The sequence below is a fragment of the Ornithodoros turicata genome, chromosome 2 (genome assembly GCF_037126465.1).
Source record: "Ornithodoros turicata isolate Travis chromosome 2, ASM3712646v1, whole genome shotgun sequence".
Lineage (NCBI taxonomy): Eukaryota > Metazoa > Arthropoda > Arachnida > Ixodida > Argasidae > Ornithodoros > Ornithodoros turicata.
In genome coordinates, this window is record NC_088202.1 from 40,650,705 (window position 1) to 40,671,841 (window position 21,137).

At 46.6% G+C, this 21,137-nt stretch overlaps 2 protein-coding genes across 2 annotated transcripts in view; one reads left to right on the top strand and one right to left on the bottom strand.

Annotated features, from left to right (window-relative positions):
• LOC135385322 (hemicentin-1-like) overlaps positions 1-21,137 on the top strand; it is a 269,101-nt gene that overhangs the window by 118,489 nt on the left and 129,475 nt on the right. The gene's annotated exons all lie outside the window — the stretch shown is intronic.
• Positions 1,544-3,399, bottom strand: LOC135383386 (uncharacterized). The gene is made up of 3 exons (XM_064612861.1): positions 3,232-3,399; positions 3,056-3,156; positions 1,544-2,231 (listed from the first exon to the last, which is right to left on the bottom strand). The coding sequence occupies exons 1-3, from the start codon at positions 3,311-3,313 to the stop codon at positions 1,995-1,997; spliced, it is 420 nt and encodes a 139-aa protein (XP_064468931.1). The 5' UTR covers positions 3,314-3,399; the 3' UTR covers positions 1,544-1,994.

Genomic DNA, 21,137 nt, shown 5'->3' on the forward strand with positions numbered 1-21,137 from the left:
TGCACGAAGTCATATTTAAAAGGGGTGGGACATGACTCAAAACCGCTTCGAATGCGCTCTTGCTGCAGCTTATTCCGAGAGATAAGTGATATGACCCGATAATTCTCGGCTTTACGTCGCCAGACAACTATATGATGATGAGCGACGCCACAGTGGTTGGTCTGCGGGTTAATTCTTCCCGCCCCAAGGTATAATTTGTCGCGAACGTTAAAGAGAGCAAACCCTTGCCGCACGACTAAGCTTTCCAGCCTTTGTGGCCTGTCTTTTTGGGTCGTTGTCTCATAATGCTTCGGTTTCTTTCTTTATTTCTCTTTTTCTTTTTTTCATAAACGCCAAGTAGGGATGGCTCCCTTGTTATGTACACAGAGCGACGCAGTGGAACAGAAGAAACTATCGTTGTGAGGATGATGGTGTCTCATGCAGCTGCTCCTGACATCCACTTTTTCTCCCAGATACTAAGCTCTGTTTGTTCTGCTGCATCGCAGGACGATGCAGTTTTTTCCTCTCTCTGTATCTGCCGATGTACTGGGCCGTGTGGAGTTGTCCTGTTTACTTTTCCGAGGCTTCTCCTGTGGTGACGCTAAAGGCAGTGTTTCAGTGTTTCTCCACTCGCCTGCTTGTTCGCCGCCGCTCCTGTTAACGCTCTCCCCCCGCGGTGTGGTGACGTTTCTCTACTGTATGAAGATGAGAAGGCGGCCCTCCCTTGCGGGAAATCGGTCGCTGCTTCAATCTTGTTGAGGTTTCTTGGAGGCTGCTCTTTTTTATCTGTTCGTATTTGCTTATATTTAGTGAGGCGGTTAGCTCTTACATGGTCCTGGCTGTTTTCGAAAGCTTGTTAACGTTAGAGGAGACTGTGATGATGTGCTTTCGTGGCCATGTGTGACGGGATGTGCGTGGTGTGTGTATTCACGTTTAGTGTAGCCTGATGCTCACGGGTAACCGAGCTGTGGCATCGTAGTCTATATGTTATTAGGGTTACCTTGCACTCTAAGAAAATAAGGAGTAAACTAGGGAGTAATTGAAAAGTGTTCTAGTCCCCTAGACTGCAATTACTCCCCCTTTTAGTCCCCTAACCGGAAATTTACTCCCCAGGACTGCAAATAGTCACTGAACTTTGTAATGGTCTTCCGAATGCAACAGTCTCCGTAAATATGTGCTCTTCGTGAATTTGATTGAATAAAGCTATATAATTTAGCTAACTTAGCAATTTTCCACCCACACAGAGGAAGAAGTATTTAGTGTTTCCTTCTTGCCCAATTTTGTCCTGTGCATGTCCGAAGATTTTATATCACTCGACGTATCACGGTTGACGGTTTCATTCAAAGTATTTTCATTCATGCACACGAATTATGCACCTGAGACTCTTAGAACAGAGCGTGAAATGCAGCCCTCGCTCTGTGACATTCATTTACTCCTGAAAGGGGCTAATTTTTGTGGTAATGCATTTAGTCTCCAAACGGACTAAAATCACTCCTTTTTTTTTCTTGGAGTGTGGTTACAACCAAGTCATCATCATCAAAATAAAGTTAGTTGTACCATGGTCTCACAGAGCAGAGGGAAGGCTGACCGCTTTAATGGATGACAAATTCACGTAGCGCGCTACATAAACTTGATGCTCAATTGCGCGGCGTCCTGAGATGTCCCTACTCGTTGATTTCACTACTGTTCGCGGTCGTGACATATGAACACATTGAATACTCTGCCCAATGCACAAGGCCGATTTATCCTCAAATTTTGTGTCTGATTTCCTTCTGCAAGCCGTGTTTACGCTAAACAATAATATGTGCGAAATTTATGCGCAGGGTCTATTGCAACAACGTAGATTTACATTTGTATCTCGAATGCTGTCACAAGTAGACGTCTTACAATAAAAATCGCGACTTGCGTAATACTTTTTTCTTCCGGCACCTGCCATGACTCTGTCGCCACGAACATTAACTGTACATCCTGGAAGCGTGAATTTGGAAACCCGCTTATGGACAGCTGGTGTCATACTATTTGGGGCATATCACGGAATGCGATGCCGTTGTCAAGAGACTGTCTTCCTCTGTGGATTTCGTGGAACAGTCGGCGATGGTGGATGTGGAAGACACAGCGCTTTGCTCGGCAATGCTCGACTTCTTGCGGCAAGGCTTCCGGTATTTTCGCTCTGCCTGTTGCGACCGTGCTGCCTGTCCAGGAGCGACCTGTACACGTCCGCCTCCAAAGCCTTCGCTCGCTGGTCCAGGGGGCTGCGTCATGTATGGGGAGAAGCTGTCCATTTTATTTCTTCAAAATACGCCGGGAATTTTTGCTAGAAAATTTATGTCACTGCGGGATCGAATCTGAGATCGAGTTTGATATTTCCCAGAATGGATATTCCACAGATCCTCGCGTAGGCGCACTTAGCAAGTGTGTGCATGCCAGGTGGCAGTGTCTGACGAGACAGTCACGTTGAATGCATCCTTGTGTAAAAACGTATAGGAAAGATTACTCCGTACACATACCACAGAAAAGTAAGCGCCATAAATACAGGACGCCCGTGATAACCCTCTGGCGCCAAATGTGCAGCACAGACTCTCAAGACGAAACTCTCAGTATATCTGACAAGGACTCAAAATGCCTCAGATGATTTCCCTGCGCATGCAGGTTTTCCTGCACGATAGTATTTGCTGCAGAAAGTGGGGTCTACCTCGTAATTTAACCTCTTCGCCAAGTGGTACGTTATCACACATTGGGCTCTGGCATACTCTTGCGATATCAGGAATACACACGGGTCACATCTATTCCACTTCCTTCCCTGGAGATGCAAAAAACAGTGCGATGGAAGTCTGATTCTTGTGTTGGTGTCCCGCCTAGACCGAGCGCGAGGGCGGGCCCCCTTGGGACCATAAAGACACCCGATGTGACCTGACTGAACTAGCATAGCTTGGTCCTAACCTATCTTGACCTATCTTAACCTAGCTTGACCTAACCTGCGCCATTACGCATTTTCACCAGCTCCACTCCGCTTCCTCCTACCCGCAACGCACCGCAGCTAGATTGTCATTGCCGTAGCTGTGCCAAAACTACCTACTTGGTGTACGTGGGGACGTTCCCGCCGTTCTTTCGTGTACTCCTGCGTCTCGCCGTCGTCCTCCGTATACAGCGTTTCCATAGCCAACTCATCAAATATATCTACAGATCAACGAGATACACGTTAGCATTGAACTAATTAATGCAGACAGTATACAACGTGGTAACTTGTAATACCTTCCGCGCAGGAAGCAAATGCGATGATTGCCACTGTGACTAGAGTCATGATCACCCATGTGCGGATAGCATCTTCCTCCATGGGACTGCCATGGGCCGCTTCGGAACATCAGCCGGTGCCCCAGAGTAGCCCGAAGATGTATGGGACCCAGCTGAAGCGATGGCGATGCCGATGAACTCGGGTCCTGTTCCGTGTGGTGTTGCACATTCAGATCTATTTAGCATTATTTTAAATCTGTAATCCATTCTCCTCTACTACTAATTCTACTATATCATATTAGGACGCCTAAAGTTTCCAGTTGTTCATGCTTGGTCGTTTTTCTTTTTGTCCATGAACGACGTAAAAAAGCGTCGTTGGCTCGCGTGCCGTCGCTTTCGCTCTGTGTACAGGAGGGGAATTGACAACGATGACGTAACAAGCAACGCAAACAACTTTATTCTGGTGATGATGAGTGGGGCGCTTCATCGCGATAGGCGATAACCCCCCGTGTTGCTCGCCTTGATCACTGGTGGAAATATAATGATGAGGCTATAGTGCCTTTACGGCAGGGCGTTCGTGTCGTGAATTTGACCGCGGACTAAGTAGTTTAGGGCCGTGGACTACAGCGAGTCAGGAGTACGCGGGCTGGAACCCACTGGAGAACTGTGCTGTGGCCTGCTCCGTACACCTTTCGGCAATCCATTATCGCATGCGTCCATGAGGCGGTCGATCCTCGTATGCCTGTGTTCTCAGCAGAGATCGGAACCGGAACTGAACCCGAACCGAAAACCGAATAAAAAACGTTATTTTCTGACGAACCGAACCCGAACAATTTTTTTGCTTGTCCTGAACCGAACCGGAACTGAACCGAAAAAAATTCATACGGCTACCGGTTCGGAAATCGGTTCAGAGGTGAAATAATTGTACTACTGACCGACCTTTGTTTGGCTCACCTGAAACGGATATCTCACACCCTTCTCAACCGCGTACGGGGAGCGTAAGCTCGCTTTCATGTAGCAAAATTTCTTCTTGTAAACCGGTTAAACCGGGACCGAAATAAGTAACGGTTGTAACGGTAAGTAACGGCAATCCCTGTAAATGTCCCGACCGCTGACCGATTTTTTTTTGTCTGTGTATGTACGGCCCGACCGATATACCTGAACCGGTTCAAGCTGATAATTTCAGTTCAGTGGAGCTAAACCCGAACCGAACCAATATGCCCGAACCCGAACCGGACCGAAAAAAATACCGGTTCCGATCCCTGGTTCTCAGTGGCTTGAAGCGCAGACTTCGAGTCGGTGAACACTGTTCATGCACGGGAGCTAAGCTCGAATGTGTATTGGAACGCCATCCGTGTATACTGTTACACAAGTGAAAATTTATCTTCTGCTGAAATATGCGAATTAACTCGGTCACTTCGTTCCCGAAGATCCGAAAGACTGACCGAAATGAGGAGGGACAGGGACAGGAGGCCATGGGGCCCCCGGCGGTGTTACATTCTTCGTTACGAAACTATTGAAGCTCGGGAGCGTCATCGGGGCCACACGATGAAAGTTGACAAAGTGAACAGCAACAACAACAATAAATGGTGGAGAAGTGATGATGACATGACATGATACTTAAACAAAGTTCTTCGATGATCGCGGTAACATTCATGGCAGACATGTATACAGCGTCATTATTGACGGAATAGGGAAAGGCTATGTGCACAAGTAACCGGTGTCCTCCTGTAGGACTACTCTGAAGAAGAAAAGAGCATAGAGAAATTGTAGCTCGTGAAGAGAAATAAGCGTGGGACAAGTACCATACACCTATAAAAAAAAGTAGAAGAAAAAACTCGCAGTATAATTGCTTCGAAAAATAATTGGAGTGGGTAGACATGCTATAATCGAACGCGTTGTAGGCTCTTCACGTGCTCAGGAAATCTCCGACCCGCGGTGCTGGAGGAACTGTTTCCCTACCCAAAATACTATCGTCCTCAGCGGGAATTGAACCCACGATCTTGAAATCACAAAGTCAACACGTTACCGACAGAGCTGCCGAGGCCGCTATAAGCGCTCGCGATTATAGGACACATTTAGGTGCTGCCGGCAAATTGCAGGGCAGTAGCGTGCAAGAACGACAGCACAGGTGAACTGGTGCATCGTGGTGCACTGGAACAATCGTGGGAATTCAGACACCCGCGGGCAGCGAGGGTGTAGCGAAGGGCGCAACTGAACAAAGTGGGGTGTTATCTGCAAATTATCTGCAAATATCTGCAAATTACACCCATTTTACACCATAAAGGGTGCAAAAAGGTTTGGTGTGTGGGAAGTTTTGTCTAGAAAACTTTGTACAGGTGGTACAGGTTTGTGGTTCATTTAAACAGTCTACGGGAACAGCTATCGAGACGCTCCGAAACGCCTTACACGGCTATGCAGGGAGAAGTAAAATTCACCGAGAACTAATAGTGACGTCACAACTATATGGCCTGAAATTTCAGCGTCACTTTTCGATGGAATAGGGCTCTCCCTTCCTTCGTGTTGCTGAGGAACCCTTTTCATACTTGAGCCCCCAAGGTTGCTTCCGCGCGCTATCGGTGACTCCATCTGTACGTGCCTTCTTTCACCGGAGTCATCCGGAAGGAATATAATGTTTGAAGGACTCACGAGCGTGCAGCAACGCATAATAATTGCGGTGTAGTCATCCGTGGCGCTCCGCTTAGGCGTGCACGAACGATTGGCAACATGAGTGAGATGATGAACGTCCCACGAGTAAACCTCGCATCGCCCGAGGACGTCCTTGTCCCTGTTCTCAGGCTACCTGCCTGATTGTGGAGCAGCTCGGCTTCTGTGCGTATGTCAGCAGATAGCTTGACGGCCCCAGCGCATGCGTAATGTGCCGTAGGCAGGAATCGCTCTAATACGCTTTCATGTCCACGGTCCCATCTTGCTTATCGCGTTTTGTTTGTCCCGTGTGATCGAAATAAGTTGAAGTCCGTTACTCATGACCTGGCCTAAATGACGGTCTCATTCGCGCTCTTAGTGTGTAGGATGTTAACAACTTTCGGTCCTCTTGGTTTCCTCACGGGTAATAGGCATTAAAATGAAAAGAAAAGTGGAAGTATGTTATTCACGATAGATCAGGATGAGGTGCTCCTGCAGCGTTGAGGATTCTCTGTTCGGAAAAGTATAAACAAAGTACGTTCTCTCTTTACATACGTAGAATGTGAAGAACGAAGTTCAGAGGGCCGTGAACTAATGGAAAAGAATGAGTAAGGCGGAAGTTTATTGGGAAGTAAAATGTTGGTAACTTATTTTATTAAAGAAGTTCAACGGAGACTGAGTAATTACATAGCTAAGGGTACAGAGCGTTAAAAAATGTGTACTCGATGTAGGAGGCTCCTTCTTCAAGACTGAAGACAACTTTCCTGTAAACTTCCGATTCACACTCACCGATCCATTGATTTGTAGATATATTAAAGGAGGAGAAGAAAATTTTCACAGTCCGTCTCTGTATCGGTCTTACCGTAGCGTCACGCTAGCAACATGCCATTCTACACGTTCCTATTTTATTTTTTACAGTGGTTTATTAAGTAATATTGCAACTGAGGGGTAAATTCAGATACGTATACGTCTACACGATGCTGCTTCCTTCGAAAGAAACGGTGTCCAGAGGAAAACGACTGGATGCTTCCGCACCCAGCCCGGGTGGGTACCGACTTTCCGTCGCACTCCCGGTGATCCTCGCAAGTCGCAACGTAGTGCTCTACTGGTGAATTGACTATACGTAAATACAGACGCGTTACTCAAACCTACAGGCATCAGAAGACGACTGCATGCAAGTGCCTACAGTGCAAGAGATATTAAAGAGACACCAGAATGAGGCCCCGAGAAGGGCCCTTTCGTGTAAACGCAGTCCATCGAGCCCGAACTTCCCGTCACCGTATTGTTAGCGCAGTCATTATCTGCAAAGATAGGATGCTGTTAATAAATGGCGCGCTATGTAGGGTAATTTAATATGCTGTGTCCGTGTTTTTTTACGACCCTCGCTCATTAGAATTTCAGAATACGCCTCCGATAACGAGGACATCACTTCGCTATGGGCACGCTTGAATAAGTAATATCTGTTGCGGATAAAGTTGTACAGGGCGGCCACCGGACAGATGACCGAGTCTACATGCTGAAGTGTGACGATAAGAACAGCTCTGCATAAATGTTCAGCCTTTATTCGACACGACTCTATTAAAATTTGCACGGTGGTGATGTGGTAATTCTGCTTCGCCGTGTTGGGTGCATAGGGTCTTAACGTAGCCACCACTATTTCGTGCGACTGAAACACTGAGTAGCAAGAAAGAAAAAAAAACTTCGCTTTATTTGGGGACATGAATGCATTGAACGCCGAAAGTTGGTTCGTTTGAGGGCACAGATACAGCGGATCTTGCAGAATCGAAACGAGGTGAACTGCTGACCATTTTCATCCTGTTTTATTCCGCTTCTTTGCAGAGGCGTGCTGTCATGCAGAAACAGCAAGAAACCTCTCCCAATATCAACTACGTTGTGTTAGGCATGGAAACGGGCGTATTCCGCACCTAAATCGGTCCCTGCGTTTATATGGAATGAATTCATATCCAATAAAATAGCAAGGTCTAACGGAGTGCCCGACAACGCACCGTCAGGTTCCCACGGGATTACACTTCTGGATGATAAAAGAAAAATATAGATATTTCGGATCGGGGTCTCGAATGTCCAAGACATGCGCGATATAATTGTATTATATCATGGCGACGTATTCGTAATATCATAGCATGTTGGTAGCATACAGGGTGTTTTAGGAAAAATGAGCCAAAGCTTAAAAAAAAAGAAGAAAAGGTTCATCGCACACCAAAAAGACGGTGTTACCAGTGGTGTGAGGATACTCAAACTATTTTTGTTGTGTAATTAAGCGAAATTAATTGTTTAGTTTTTTATTATGAGGACTAGAGACAAATGTCAAGAAAGCTGTAGTGGGCGATACAGCGATACTCAACCCGTTGATTGTACCTTTGTACCTCTAACGGATCCTTTTTTCCCATCTCCAAAGACTACCTAACTTTCGTGTTCGCAAAAAAAAAAAAAAATGAACCGACGGGGCACCTGTCGCAGACGCACGAGGAGCGCCCCATCACACCGCTCTCGAGCGTCCTGTTATCGAGCGAAGACTATTCGCAGTTCTCATTGACATTTGGCTTGACATTGATTCCTCGCGTCCGTTTTTTTCCAAACCGGGAAGTTCATCTCTGGAGCTTTGCGAAAAAGGATCCGTTAGAGGTACATACTTGCAATCAACGGGTTTCGTGTCGCTGTATCGCCCGCTACAAATTTCTCGTTGACATTAATTTCACTTAAATAATTAATTAATTACAAAACAAAATAATTCAGTATTTCAATAATTTAGTAAAAAAATAGTTTGAGTATCTTCACACCTCTGGCAACATATGCAGTCCGCCATTTTGGTGTGCGATGAACCATTTTTTTAACACTTTGGCTCATTTTACGTGAAACACCCTGTATGTCATGTAATTGTACTGTAATGCTGTTCCAACACGATACCCATGTGGCCTGTCGCGCTACACAGCACATCCACAGTCCCCTTAATGTTTGGCCTATCATTGATTGGGAGCTCTACCTTGAATCTATAGTTCTAGTTAATTCCGTTAGGTGCTGCGGCCGTAAATGCATCTGTACCACTTTTATTATATTCGTATGTAGCATCTTCTGTGTGGTTCCCGAAGGTTCGCGCGAAAAATATCGGTGCTATGTTTCATTTATCTGTTAGCCGCCACAGCTGCTTCGCGGCGATAACACGGAACCTATCGGTTATCTGATTGTCACGATTTTGTGCAACCGTTGAGGAGATTCCTCGGTGGTGTCCTCAGCAGCTTCGGTGGTGGTTCGGACACATGCCTCTGTCCCCAGCCCACATCGTTCAAAAGCATACAGACAAGACAACGCACGGAGGAATTTCTTGATTGTTCGTACAAGAGGGCCCTGTACCACGATGGGGCCCTTTCCAGGACCTTTCAAGAACGTCACTTGCTCCTTTGCATGTACCTGAACAGAGGTAGCCATGTGAGTATGCTAAGGAAACGCAAAGTTATCTTTTTCTTTTATATATATATATATATATGTATATATATATATATATATCACCAGGGCTGCCAGGGCCAGGCTCACCTGTGTCTGTCAGAATTAATGTCTATATCTTCGACACATATACTCGTAACTTTTACGAAAGAATGTGAGAAAAACTCTCACGAAATGAGGAAATTTCTATACATCGTGTAACGTGCAAAAATTGTTGCACTCAACATTTCTGGGTTGGCGGTTCGGCGATGGATTGCATTAAAATGTTAACATTTATATTTATACGGTGTTTTCCGTACCCAACTCACGGATACGGAATGAACATTCCTTACTCATTTTCATCAGGTTTAAGTGTGTCTTTTATGTCACGTAACTGCTTCGCCGTCGCAAACAGCACATCAATCAATCAATTGTGAGATTTAGTACGAGTATATCGTACGCTGTCGCCTTTGCGTACGTAAGGGACTGCATGGTGGTTCTGCGCAATGTGCAAAGCATTTGTTTGTGTCTTGCGCGTGCGCGGAACCACCAACACTATCCCTTACGTAAGCAAAGGCGAAAGCGTACGATGCACTAAAACTCTATAATTTCAAAAAGAGGTAGGTATACATCTTTCGTATCCCCGAAGCCTTCGGGCGTCTGGGCACCTGTTACCCCCGTAATAAATATTGTTTTTCCTTTCGTCTCCGTGTACGTGCTTGGCCTCAACGAAGCGTGTCCAACTTTAATTTTTCCCGATGTCAGGCCCCTGTCGTTTTCCATTTACGAGGGCGAGTGATGGATGAAGAGGGGAAGAGGGAACATCCATTTGTACCTTTTTCCCGCGTCGGTAATTTTCCGGGCGTTTGTTTCAACTTCTGTTCTGTCAGACGCCTTGCGAAGCTCACGGAGAAAGGTGTCACATCTGCCGGGTTAAAGAATTGGACGCTTGTCACTGGAGGGCGGTAAGCCTGTGAGCTGTGTAATGGAAAGGTCGGAGACATTAAAATGGATATTCGGTCGGAGGGGGTATTTATCTTGCTGTATTAATGAATACAGGACGAGATCTTGGAATGGGAGGTATATGTGTTTATTAAATGAAAAAGGGGAAAGGTCAGTCAAACGGCAAGGTCGACGTGCTATTCCGTTGAATAGCAAGTTGTTGTAGCACTGATTCTGTGTGTGGTGCAGTGACACTTCCAATAGATTAGGTCATAACGCTGACATATGGTTTAGTCCTTCGTTCAGTGAGATTATGCAGTAATTGTAGGAACAATGACCGACGCTTGCGCCAATCCTTCCTATTCTGTGCTACTTACCGAAGTCTCCTTAAGCTCACGCTTGTCGCTTCTGTGATTTCATTCATCCATCTTATGCTGTGCCTTGCAGAGAGTTTGTCTTTTCGCCATCATGGTCTTTCCTGAATCCCATTTTCAAGTAGATGCACACGTGACGTTTTTTGGTATGACCTCCGCAAATCATGTTGTGGTTTCAGCTTTTAATTTATCCAGCTCGGGATTCTGCATCAAGTTAAATCAGTAAAGTGGCAACGTAAACCTCTGTACTTTCTTCCGAATCTTGGCCTCCATGGGCCTTGTTGAATAATCCGCAGCGGATAAAGTTGTACAGGGCGGCCACCGGACGGATGGTCCAGTCTGCATGCTGAAGTGTGACGATAACAACATCGGCACAAACGCTCAACGTTTATCAGACGCGGTTCTGTTAAATGTAGCACGGTGGTAATTCTACCCTGCCGTATTGCCAATGGGGTTGGGTGTATAGGATCTTAACGTAGGTGCCATTATTTCGTGCTACTGAAACACCGAGTAGCGAGGGGAATTTTTCCCCCCTTTATTTGGCGACATGAATGTTTAACATTGATGTCCGGCTGCTGTTATATATGTAGTAGGGAGTTGGGTTGCCCGAGGGGTATAGGCCAGTTGAAAAAGTTCCAGGGAGCAGCGCGCGCCCTGGCAGGGCGTGGCAGGAAATGCTGTGCAAAACGACAGCGATTTGCTATCGTCTTCGATCGTCGTCGTCGTAGTGGTGTACAGAGGTGGGCGTTTGTCCTCACTAGCCTCGCCCTCACCTCAATTTTCTGGGAGAAAAATTTTCCTCACCTCACCTCACCTCAAAAATGTTTTTCGAAATTTTCCTCACCTCAATTTTTTTTGAAAATTTTTCCTCACCTCACCTCAATTTTTTCTTGAAAAATTTTCCTCACCTCGCCTCAAAAATTTTTTTCGAAATTTTCCTCACATCACCTCACCTCAATTTTTTAAAGCTTTTTGTGTATTCGATGTGAAGATTGTGTATTCGATGCGCGTTGGCTTTGAGTGACTACCGATGTAAATGCATGTACCTCAAGCGTGATTGCATACAGGGTACGGCACGAAACGTGTCATTTGACCATTATAAGAAAACGGCTTAACGGGAAAATATGGGATAAACAACTTTCTTCTGGACATTTAGTTTGTCACCAAATACAAATAGTTTCATCAATTTGCCATTGAAAGACATTTTCGAAATTGAACTCATTAACTTGCTTAGTCAATGTAACGTTCTTTTTTTTTTTCTTCTTGCTGGAGGATTTGGCGTAGTCAATCACAGAAAACGCTTCGTGGAACGATTGTTATACCGATAAAAGTTGCGCGGAAATTGAGGTTCAGTTGCGGGTATGCGAATGGCGCGCAAGGTCGGGTGCCAGATCAGCAGCGAGAGAGGAGGGCAGTCCCCGCCCAGATGAGAGACAGAAGCTGCAGAAAGAAGGAGAGATATCCCGTGTACTCGCGGAAAAAGTTTTCATAAAGTGTGCGTTCATAAATTTTTTCTCGCCTCACCTCAAATTTTTTTCCATAGTTTTCCTCACCTCACCTAAAGAAATTGCAAAATTTCCTCACCTCACCTCAAAAATTTTATAGAAAGATTTTCCTCACCTCACCTAACCTCAAAAATTTTAAAAACGTTTTCCTCACCTCAAAAAATTTTTTGAATATTTTCCTCACCTCACCTCAAAAAAATTTTTCGAAAATTTTCCTCGCCTCAAACATCACCAGAAAAATTGGCCCTCACCTTACCTCACCTCAACTATTGTGAGGTAAGGGTGAGGTGAGGGCGAGGAAACCCTCACCCTCGCGAGGGTGCCCACGTCTGCTGGTGTATGCACCGTCGCTGTGGTTTTGCACAGCATTTCCCGGCATGCGCGCGCTCCCTGGAACTTCTGCAAATGGCCTATTGGTTTGCAGCCAGAGCGCCGCCAGCTCTGCGTGCTGGCCCTCCTCGTGTCTCGTGCGCGTGCTCTTCAGATCCCTTGAGACTTGATTGCTCGGCAGGACACAGTCTGCTCGCGTGGCTCAGTGGTTAGTGTGCTGGCCATCTCACGTCGAGACTGGGAGGTACCAGGTACAGAGGTACCTTCGAGTCCCGGTGCCGGCTGTGCTGTCTGGGGTTTTTCCTGGGTTTTCGTCAGGCGCTTTCAGACATATGTCGGCACAGTTTCCTTAGAAGTCGGCCGAGGGCACTCATTCCCCCAGGGCGTCAGCCGTGACGTTGCCCACCTCTGTGAGGCCGACAACGGCGAGCCCTTTCAGCTCTACCACCACCACCACCGGTCTGCCCGATGATTACTCTTTGTGTGACTGGGATTTAATGAGTTTGCTTCTTAACTTATATTGTCATATCATTTCGACATAACAGGCACAATGACAGAGCGTCTTGCCGAATCCAAATTGGGTGTACTGCTGACAATTTCCATTCATTGAATTACACTTATCTGCATACGTGCGCTACCATGCAGAAACAGCTAGGAACCATGGAGGAAGGAAACACAAGAAGCGGCTCTTCGCCCCAGACTGGCGTAGCCACCCTCTAGCTGTCGCTCGAGTGAAAATTGCCATTACGTCCTTGTCCACCACGTGATCCCCTCTAAAGTTTCGGTTTTGCAAGGATTTGTTTCTCGCGCTGCTCTCCGTATGATTTTGCTTTCCGAAGGTCATTTATTGTGAAAATGTGAGCACCAACGTAGAAACGATGTAGGGTAATGTGTTCCTGTCCCGGCCGCGGCTCTCGTTGAACTGAAAGCAGCTCTGTCACGGGAACACATTTTGTTCGTAAGTACGCGATCAGTTGTTGTAGTCGCCTGTGTGTGTTCGAGTCATCTTGAATTGTTCGTTTGGGACCTGACACTGTGCCGCAGATTCATATCATATCCTCAGTTGTACAAATCTGATTAATAGTGTTTTGAGTACGGCATTCTTCACCACTTAATCAAGAAACGTACATACGTTGGAAGTCACCGTTGCCGCACGTGGTGTTTCCGGTCCTGCGTACTCCTTTTGCGTTCTGCACACAGCGACTAGTTTTCTAATAGAACAGTAAACATTCGAGCACACAGAAATAAAGTGCAAGCACGCGTTCAACGTAATACTGCCATCTGGACTGTGACACAACAACAACTCGCGTCGTCTGGTCTGGTGGTGCCGTGCTGTCTGGAGAGTCACGTGAGCGGTCACCTGGTAGACAGGAGCATCCCAGAACGCAATGCGAAGCCGGCTACGCTCGTCCCGGTGGAAAACTGTCGGAGGGGCCGCTCCTTGTGTTTCCTTCCTCCATGCTAGGAACCCCCCCTCCCCCGCCTCCCCATTAGGAGCCATGTTGTGTAGCACAAGGAAGCGGACGTATTCGGCATGTAAATCTCGGCATGTAAAATCCTAGCCATTTTTTCAATGTAAATCTGTCCGTACGTACGAGGGGCGTTCAAGTCAAACCGAGACTTTTAATTTTTCGCAAAAGTAAAATGAACTTACTGGCGAGAAATTAGTTTTATTTTTCAACGTAATCTCCAGCTGGCACTAATGCACCTGTCCCAGCGTTTCACGAGGGCTTGTATATGTCAGCAGCGTAGAAATCCTTGCCGGCGCGTAGCAGCCATAATCGGACCGCATTCTTGACTTCGTCGTCGCAGCTGAAGTGGCGGCTCCCAAGGAACGCCTTCAGTGGCCCGAAGAGATGGAAATCGCAGGGGGCGAGGTCTGGACTGTAAGGGTTATGTGGCAGCAACTTCCAGCCAAGTTCCTGTAAGGCGCGTGTCGTGAGATGCACGGTATGCGGGCGTGCATTGCCCTCTAGGAGGAGGACTCCTTTGGTTAGGAGGCCCGGCTTTCCGAAACTGGAGGTGTTCATGAATGATAGTGTTCAACGTTCCCACAGAAAGGTCCGTCTTTCGTGCCAGTTCGAGACATGTTATCCGTCGGTCCTTGAGCATCAGGCTGTCCGTAAGTTGGATGTTCTCAGGAACTCTGACACTGGGCTCTGAGTCGCCCAGACCGGGATCGTCCTGCACTTATGTACGGCCACTTTGCACCACTCAAACGCTTTCCTGCGCGGCTAAGTGTATCGTGGCCGTACTGAGCCTGAAGTCTTCCGTGAATCTCAGATGACTTTACGCCTTCATTCACGAGAAACTTCATGACAATTTGCTGTTCGATGTGCGCGCTCACCTCGTTATCGGCCATCTTGTCCAGTACGTGTCGTCTGTTTTGCACAAACTTTGGACCACCACGTGGTGAACGCGGAGGCCTGTCGCGTGTGAAAATCACAAAAATGAAGTACCGCGAGCCATTTGTACACTCAGGAGAGAGAAAGTCCCGGTTTCACTTGAACACCCCTCGTATATGTAATCCATTCATATACAACAAAATAGCATTAAAGTATAAAGCAGTGCGCGGTAGTGCAACGTCAGGTAACGGCCGGGATTACACTTCTGAAGAAAAATGTCGCAGATATTTCGGTCTCGGGGTCTCGAATGTTCAAGACTATCCACGTATAATGGTATTGCATCATGGTGTTGTAATGGTATTGGTAATATCATGGTACATTAATATCGTTGATATACAACGTCATTGACGGGTTTGATATGTAATGTCAACAAGGTAACATCTGTACTAGTAACCAGCAGTGATGGCCACTAACTACTTCTACAGTAGTTTAACTATAACTACTAACTACTTTGTGATTGAGTAGTTTAACTAGTAGTTCAACTACTTTTCAGGGGAGTAGTTAAAACTATGTTTTTAACTACTGCAATGTAGTTTAACTACATCTATAAGTACTTAACGTTGTCCAACACCAATCCCTCGTGGTGTTGCTGGATACTTAAATATGAATCGCGAGCAATAATAAACTTTGGCTGGAGCCATGGCTACGATCGTCAAATACAAAGCTTGCGGCGGGATTCTTTCTGTGCCCACGCGATAAACTAAGTTGCAGAATTATTTCGCAGCAAATGAGGCTTCACTAGACAAGCATTAAAAGGGAAGATTTTGTACACATGCACGACACAATTGCTCTGCAGCTCCGTTCTCATCAAACAAGTAGCTCAAGGTAAAAGTCGGAAGCACAATCGTGCCGTAAAGCTTGCGGCAAAATCGGAAGTAGTTGGCGCCTTAGGTAACCTAACTACTGTAGTTAACTACTTAAAATAGTAGTTTAACTAGTAGTTGCCACTACATTTCTGCAAGTAGTTGATAACTACTTTTTAACTACAATCAGGTAGTTTAACTAGTAGTTTAACTACATGTAGTTAACTACTGGCCATCACTGGTAACCAGTATCAGTGTCATATAGCGCTGACAACTCGCAGTGCTACGGTCTGGTGGCGCCACGCGGCGGCAACATGTAATTCCGTCATGAGCACGTCTTATAGTCTCTTTTTGTTATTCTCTTTTGTCTGTTCGGGACGCCTGGTCGTTCGTTCGTCGTGCGTCTGTTAAGCAGTCGGCAAGTGCACAATAAAGTATGGCTCTGCCGTTATTCTTTAAGTTTTAGTCTCCGTCGTCTCTGCTTGCCATGCTCCAGCCCTAACACATGATGGTATTCTAATAGTGTCGCGACGTCATACCCATAGAACCTGTCGCGCTACACAGGATGAACAGATCTACAGTACCCTTGATGTTGCGATGACATGATGACGATGTTGACATGATGACATAATTCGTTCAGTGGCATCAAGTAGTAATTGTACGAACAATGTTTCATATCCGTAAATTGCGTAATTGTTTATGATGAGCAGAGCGTTAATTGTTCACTCGCTCAGCAGTGCCCGACGCTGCGCCACGCTATAAACCATACTTCTTATACTGTACCTTGATCACAATTTTTGCCTTTTCGCCATCAGAGTCTTTTCTGAATCCCATTTTCTCATTATGTGGGCAAGGTGTTTGAGCTTGCGCCTCAGTATTATCCCTTGTTCCGGTTAGCTTTGTTATCTTGTTGCGGTACAAGCTAAATGGAAAAGCTTTCTTCAGGTGCAACGCTTCGAAAGCCCATCGTAGACTCCATGTAGCAACACGCTGCCATTGGGGTTATCGTTGTTTACATACTTTGTTCAGGTTTGCACCAGAGTGTTAGTCGTGACGTTGCGCACCTCTGCAAGACCGACAGCGGCTAATTCTTTCAGTAGTACCACCACCACCAGGTTCACACACGCCTACATAAGTGAGGCCAACAACGGCAAGCTTCATCAGGAGCTCAGTCAGGTTTATCGTAGCTCTCCTGCCAGGGACAAAATGTCTCTTAACGCCTTTGCTGCCGCCACCCTCTTCGGTTGTGTCTGTGTATACTATACACGAATGTAAAATCCGATGTTCCATTTCTCGTTTCGTCCCTTGTCTACTTTGTCAGGACCTCTGTTTCTTTGATGTCGGGCTGAGCCAAGCTTTCGTATTCTCGTCTTGTCGCAGCATCAAGACGCTCCTAAATGTTATTCAGTTCCTGCAAACAGGGCGGTATTACGTGCACATGGGAAGTTCTTGGTATGACAGACGCAAATCATGGTTTCAGCTTTTAACCATGTCCAGTATGATCCTCCATGGCCCTTCCTGACCCTTCCCCCTCCCCCCAATACTCGCGCACACACACGCGCACACACACACTCACACACACACACACACACACACACACACACACACACACACACACACACACACACACACACACACACACACACACATATATATATATATATATATATATATATATTCAGGTTCCTCGCGAGGTAGATCATGCGGTCACACGCAGTGCACTTCCTCAAGCTTTTCTGTCGGCAAGACGGGGTTGCCAGTTCCCTTTAAATGTGTGTATATATATATATATGGACATTAAATCTCTTCTCGCCTATTATCTTGCAATAAAGCAACGGGCATTAAATCTATTTTCGCCTATTATCTTCAGTTCTGTATTACAGTAAAGCAACGTAATGTTCAACACTCCCTGTGCACCATATTTTAATTATAATATTCACGCTTTCGCATTTCGGTTGCGCGTTTCTTCCCGCACCGCTCGCACGCTCTCTGTGGTGGCTCCTTAGTGCATTTTTCATCGTTTAATTTAATTACTCACCCGAGCATCTTCCGTCGAGCCGCGCGTAAGGGACCAGCATGAGAAACACCCGCATCTCTGCGCCCTTAATTATTACAGAGTGTATAAGAGTGGATAACACGCTACGCCTTCAACGTTCGACGGAGGAAAGATACTTTTTAATATACGTACCATGCTTCCGGGGGCTTTCAAGTTCTCTACAAACAACGGTCACCAAGCGGTCCTCTGCACCTATGTCGCACGACACACAAACACCCGGAAGATAATAGTGCGTTTTAGTGTATCGTACGTTATCTCCTTTGCGTACGTAAGGGATAGCGTTGGTGGTTCTGCGCACGCGCAAAACATAGATAGCTTCGCGCAGTACCCAGAACCACCACGCTATCCCTTACGTACGCTAAGGCGGTAGCGTACGATGCGCTGAAACTCTCTAGTAACAACGGACAGGGTGCTATAAAACAGGATGTATGCATTTGCTTTTCTAATATTCGATGGTATCTTGTGTCTTCGTGCCTGTGGCTGCGTCGCCGCCATGTTCGATCTCAAAGAAGTCGAAATCCTGCAAGAGGCTCCCGCAGATACTTGATGCGCACGCACGCTACCCCTGAAAAGTAGCGTACGCAAGGACGCCCTTCGAGCGTACGCTACTTTTCACGACGCTTGTCACTACGCTACTACTGCAGCACATGCGCAGTGGTGGTAGCGTCATCGTGTAGTGTACATCAAAGTGATAGGGTGGAATCACTGAGAAATTCTGCTATCTTATATACCTGTTATCGTATCCACTATGTATTTATGAGGCTTCGACGCCACATCGCGCGCTTCTAGTAACGGTCGATTATGTGCCCGTTTACCTGTGGGTCCTTAGTGTGACCTGGGTAATTTGCAACCCTCATTTCGTTGTATAAAGGGGGCTTATTATGTTGCGTCGCCTTCGCAGGCTTGCGTGCCTGCCCGTGCTGCCGCTACTGTAAAACGCCACTACTGTAAAACGTGTCTGTATGGAAGTAAATGTTACGTAATATCATTTCTGCGTGTAGGGAATGTCCAGGTTCGAAGTAGTTCTAGTGCTGGAATAGCGACGTTTGATTAAACGGTGCAGGCATACACGTAGGTGGCTCTTTATTATATATGCACATGTTTGTAGATGGTCCGACTAAGTCTCCGCCGCTCTGCATGGTCTGCTTTTTTTCAATCACACTAAGCAAGTCTAAAGTGTGATATATTGGGAAATATTGCGTACACGTCGCTGAGCATTAAATTAACTCCCTCATGAGGATGCCAAAGTAATTGCAGAGTCCTGGCACGACCCGTTTTCATGGTGTCAGCGTAGAACAGCAGCGACATTTCTAACAAAGACTGTCCTACAATATCATGGTCACTCCTAGAAAATGGGGTGGCAATCCCCCTTACAAGGTGTAAGTTTTACTCCCCAAAATAGGTGCTCCTCGACAAAGGTATGAAGACGGGGAGGTTCGTGAAAATTCACCTTGACTATAACTCGCCGAATATGATGTATTATTAAGCCGTTGTGTCTCTGCGGCGACTGCTTTATCCGGCAGCTTATATTGAAGATAGATGCTCCTCGCGGCAAGCTTAGTAGATATGTGAGGCGTTGTAGTTGACGTAAAGGCCGTGCAGAAATAATGGTACCGTGATGAAACACTAATGGGTTGTCTGCCTATAGTATGGCGACATGTGCACGTGCCCCACGGTAGGACTGCGGATAATTTCTACCACCTGGGGTTCCTTTGACGTGCGCCGGAAATCTACAACACACGGTGCTGGAAGCAATGTTTCCCTCCCCCACACTGCCACCGTCCTCGGCCTGGTTGATCCCGCGATGTTGAGCTCAGCAAGCCAACACGACGTTACCGACTGAGCTACCGAGGAGGGCAGGCCGTGCAGTGGATGATGATGATGATGGTGGTTGAATAGAACACGCCATTTTCTACGAGGGACGTTAAATACGGGGTACACTCTAAGAAAAAAAGGTAGAATTTTCTACCCATCTCGGTAGAGCTGTATTGCAACCACATTTCTACTCAAACCGATTTTACCCTTTGGGTATAACTGCAGAGTATAAAGTAACTAAATAGTAGAAACTGACGTTCTGCCAGCTTGGGTAGGAAATTCTACCCTTTTTTCTTCGAGCAAATGTCAGAGAGAGGAGCAAGTGAAAGGGACGCCGCCGCTTCTACCTGCGGTGGAGAAGGCGCGCCTGTATTGGCCCGGAATAGAATGGCCCTGGTAGATGCACTGTCGTTCTACCTGAGAAGGGTTGAGGATTGGGCTAGTTGGTAATGAGACATCTGAACTGAGAGCGCAAGATACACGGACAAAGAACGGAGAAATAGACAGGACGGGTGCTAACTTCCAACTAAGTTTATTGAAGAAAATGAGCAAAAAAGCAAAAACCCTTCACAGCACACGTGTCACTTTCTGGGCGCACCGGTTCTGAGCACACCGGTTCTGAGGAAGATCAGTTCCTTTTCGGTTAGAGATACAGAAGGTGTGCTAACGCATACATCTTGGTGGTTATTGATCTTTTCTGCTTCTATTATTTCCCTTGTTAGTTTAGTCTTGTTTCTTGCGAAATTCAACCTTTTTTGTTTTTTTAGAGAGCACCGTGTGGTGAGCTTTCATCGCACGCTAAAGAACCCTCAGGTGGGCAAAAGCAATCCACGGACCGACGGCTGTGGCGTCGCTTATGATCTCATTTGCCTCGTGACGTAAACCCCCAACTATTATGTAAGAAGAAATATGGAGATGTGAGCCCTCACAGAGGAGTTTTCCCAGTTAGAACAAAGCCTCCTGTGTCATGTGATCTGTTATCGCATACCCGCTCCTCCTGATGTGCACATCTCCACTTCAGTTGAGCCGTTAGAACGAATTCTTCCAAAGAGCAATGCTACATTGTGTTAGGGGAAAATGTGTCTGACGTCGTGGTGGTGGTGGTGGTGGTGGTGATAGGGCTTGCCGTTGTCGGCCTCACGTATGTGGGCAACGTCACGACTCACGCCCTGGGGGAATGTGCGTCCTGGGCCGACTTCTAAGGGAACTGTGCCGACATATGTCTGAAAGCGTCTGAGGAAAACCCAGGAAAAACCCCAGACAGCACAGCCGGCACCGGGATTCGAACCCGGGTACGTCCCAGTCTCGACGTGACGCCGTGTCTGACGTTGTCCTTTGCCGATGCCTCAAGCTGCGCCTATCACGATGTGCACTGAATAAAGGCCTGCGTAAGAACGTGCAGCACAGTTTTACAAAATACAAAACTTTTCGTGTAGGCTGCATTGTTGTGCCTGACACGTGTTACCCTCCGTGCAGAAAGCCGACGGACAACCATGCAAGGCCCAGTGATTTCCCCAGAAATTCACTACTAGGGGGGGGGGGGGGGGGGGGTGCCGAGCTTTCGAGGGAATAGGGGGTTGCCTGGTGAAGGTTCCACTTACGGAATTTTTCTT